The sequence below is a fragment of the Camelina sativa genome, chromosome 11, assembly GCF_000633955.1.
Source record: "Camelina sativa cultivar DH55 chromosome 11, Cs, whole genome shotgun sequence".
Classification (NCBI taxonomy): domain Eukaryota; kingdom Viridiplantae; phylum Streptophyta; class Magnoliopsida; order Brassicales; family Brassicaceae; genus Camelina; species Camelina sativa.
Window position 1 is genome coordinate 47,304,599 of NC_025695.1, and position 4,077 is coordinate 47,308,675.

At 38.4% G+C, this 4,077-nt stretch overlaps 1 protein-coding gene across 1 annotated transcript in view; it reads right to left on the reverse strand.

Annotated features, from left to right (window-relative positions):
• Positions 1-978, reverse strand: part of LOC104726926 (probable pectate lyase 22) — a 10,737-nt gene extending 9,759 nt beyond the window's left edge. The window contains exon 1 of the mRNA XM_010445899.2: positions 28-978. Within this exon, the coding sequence (XP_010444201.1) occupies positions 28-758 (731 nt within the window). The 5' untranslated portion in view covers positions 759-978. The remainder of the gene's footprint in view (positions 1-27) is intronic.

A 4,077-nucleotide genomic window follows, 5' to 3' on the forward strand; every position in this document is an offset into this window, starting at 1 on the left:
ATAAAAATTCTATTTTCGATAAAATACCTTGGCATTCTTTGGACGAGGCCTTCTCCGAAATGGTTAAAAGCGATAGTGACTTGCATATTCTTGTCTTGTTCATACGTATCGCTATGTCCCAATAACATAACCTTGTTGTGATGCGTCAAATAATTGTTAGAGATCGTTATAGCCGTTGATCCACGAATCGCATCAATTAACCCATCGTTGCAATTCGAGAGCGAGCAATGATCAACCCACACGTGGCTTCCTCCGAAGATGGACACACCGTCACCGTCGGATATCGTTCTCCACCCGTAATGCTCTGGCGAGTCTCGTACGTAAGTATTCCCACCTTGCTTGCAATCATGTATGTGTAAGCCATGGATGATGATGTTGGTCACATATTGTATGGTTATACACGGCCCACCAGAGATGTGTACGGAGGCTCCTCGTCCGTCTAAGGTTTTGAAAGAATTCATTATGAGTTCTTCTTTTAGTTGGATCGTCATGTCTCGGTTAAAAATGATCCATAGCGGTTCATCTCGAATGACTGCGTATCTTAGTGTTCCGGGTTTAGGGTTTACTGGATCGTCGTTTCCTGGATCAGTCACCACGTAGATTTCACCATCACGACCACCAATTGCGTTTTTACCAAAACCGATTCCGCAATCGGCCAACCGTTTTCGGTTTTTCTCCCAGTCCTTGTCGCATCGCCAACAATCATCGATTGGATTACCTGTCCCGCAAGAGAAGAACCCTAGCTTCCTTCTTGACATCAACTCATTTATTTTCCTTAATTAACCAACAGATAATTTATTAGCATTAATTCTTCTGGACGTACGTAATTAGGTGCACTCATAATTAGTCGTCACATGCTACAATAGAGTAACAACAAATCAGCTTGTGATGAAGATCGTAATTAGGCTTCAACAGAAAGAGCATGGAAACAATATTTCAAGCGAAACATTGGAGTAAATACCAACGTACGTACGTGTTATGCTTTTGTCACAANTAAATTACGCTCATATAATAATTTCATAAAAATATTTATAACCATTTAAAAGAATTAATTGTATATCCAACAATCAGACTTGTTTTGAATTTTTTGGCTGGTTTAAAAAATCTTGTATTGATGACAATCAATGCACATGGGAAGTACTTGCATCACTATATATATCANTTCCTCGACAACGAGCTCAGGGTCGGAAACGGGCAAAGACGAAGCGAGCGTGGAGAATATAATGCAGCAGAAGAAAAAGACAAGAAGTGTGAAGGATAGATATGAAGAAGAATGTAGCATTGCGTTTATTGGATATTTGTTGATGATAATTTTTTTTTTAAGGTACAGGAATAAGAGTTGGGACGAAACATATGAGTGAAGGAAGAAAGACAAAGCAAAGCTAGAGGCTATATAGCATATGAAACACTTCGGGTGATTTATTGCGCATGCAACTTGATATTAAATTGGACCCACCCTTGCTTTTTTAGCTTTTTCCTCTTCTTATTTTGTTTAGCGTGTGAGAATGGAATCAACCTAAGTCATTTAGAGAAGAAGAAATAGGGCTCATTACCTACTCAAAATGTACACTAACACACCACTTTGTAACAATTAACATCCAGGTTAACAGTTAGCGCAATTGTCACGTAGCTTGGAGAAAGAAACAGAACTCGATCGTTATTAAATCTCAACGAACTTAAAGTTAAATGTTGGTGAACACTTATGTAGGGTGAAGCAAAAGTCAACAGTGTGTTAGTGTACTTTTAGTAATACGGTTTAGTTTTGTACATTTATTATAACTTTACCGTTGAACTATAATTAATAGCCTAACAGTTAGCTCATACTGTATTCTTTTTCTTAAAGTTAAAAGATTAGCTGATCATAGGTTCATATAACCCATAATAACACTAGCTTTAAAAATGTGTGAACTTCTATTACTTAAGATAAATTTTTAGAAAAACACAGATATAGTTTGATGGCAATATTTTTGGCTAAGGCCGCTTATCCTCTTGACCGGGCGTGGCTACCACAGAATACAAGTATCTTATTGTAACAATAAGATGAAAATTTTGATAATTTTACCTTTAGAATGTTAGCTTTTTTTTCTTCTTTCAGTGATTTATTTTTGTGTCTCAAAAATATTTTGTTGTTTGCACTTTGCAGGAAAAGTATATAAAAGAAAAAAGAAGACCCACCAAAAACAATGGAATAGGAGAACTGAGCCGACAATGGCCCATAGAGGTTTGATTTTGGGACCACCGAACCATGTGCTTCGACTTCGAGTCCAATCTTTCAATAAATTACGCTCATATAATAATTTCATAAAAATATTTATAACCATTTAAAAGAATTAATTGTATATCCAACAATCAGACTTGTTTTGAATTTTTTGGCTGGTTTAAAAAATCTTGTATTGATGACAATCAATGCACATGGGAAGTACTTGCATCACTATATATATCATCCACACTTTTTAATAAATTCTATATTTTATCAACTTATACAATTATATGAGTCTCACCGACATTTTATCTTCCTATAGTCGATCATGAGTTTTAGTCAAGTGATTTTTATCATAAAATTTAAGCTAAATCTGTGTATTTTCGTATGACGTAAACATCCACTTTTTTATGGCGTCTCTCTGCTTTGAGGGCAATTTTTTGGGCAAAAAACAATTCTCAATTCGTCCTCCTCCTTCTCCAATTTGGAGTTTCTTTTCGGTAAATTGTTTTATTTTCCGATATGATTTTGGCGGTTTCGTTATGTTACAGGTATCTGTTAACAGTTATACTTTTCTGACATTTGTGTTGGATAACCGTTTCAAGAAACTGCCATGGCTTCTGTATATATATACTACTCGGTTTGTTTGCAATTCTTCAACACTGCAAACAGTACTGTTTCTTTGTACTACAACACCATCAACAATGAGTTCTAACATTCGGAAAAATCTCCAGAATCTGAATCTAGGAATTGATGATGCACCGGTTCCACTACCACCAGAACTTTGTGGTTACTCGGCGAATATCAATCGCTTTTCTCTGATCGTTTCTGTGGTGAATCCTCAGAAGCAGAATGCCCGGGCTATCATGGCACAGATGTCCAAAATCTGGGGTTTTGCAGATTCATGCCGTGGTAGAGTTCTTGGTAATGGAAGGATTCTGTTCATCTTCCAATCTGAAGAAACACTTAACCTTGTTCTTCGTCGAGGACCATGGGCGTTTAATGACTGGATGCTCACAGTGCACCGCTGGTATCCCAACATCACCGATGAGGCGATGAAGATCATACCATTCTGGATTCAGGTTCATGGAATCCCGGTCCAGTTTCTCACTACGACAATGGTGAACTACATTGGAGAGAAATTGGGGAATGTTGCCTCTGTTGATTTTGACGAGAATGCAAATTTGGTGGAGTTTGTTCGCATTTGCATCAATTGGCACATTAACACCCCTTTAAGATTCCAGAGAAACTTTCAATATGGGGGTGGTGAAAATACGATTCTGAAGTTTCGATATGAGCGTTTGAGGAACTTCTGTGCAAAGTGTGGATCACTGTCTCATGATGCAAAGGACTGTCCTCTATCTTTTGATGGTCCTGAAGACGGCTACCCTCCAAATGATGACAATGATGGTCCTGAAGATGACAATGATGGTGATGACGACCATGATGCTTATGATCCGGATCATCCACAGAATCAGGTAAACTATGAATCTGATACTAACACTTTGCAGACCATTGCCCCGGATGGACAAATTCCAGGCTTGGAACGCGTATCAAAGTCCAGAGAATTCATTATCAGTGAATCAGAGGAGATCTCTGCCCCGAGTGCATTTGAAGACACTGAACTGACTGCAGAACGACTCCGTTACCTGTTGGCAAAGTTTGCAAAAGGGAAGGACCTCTTAATGGAGGAAGGAACGTCTACAATGCCTCAACAAGTCCTTGGAATGGAAGCACCTAACAATAAGCGTAAGAAAGATGCGATGGAATCTTACTACCAACAATGGGAAGCAGAGGAGGATCTGATGGCCCTGAATCAGATTCAGAAGAAAGGTCGTGTGGAGTCTACAGGTTCTTGTAGCGGTAATGGCATCATC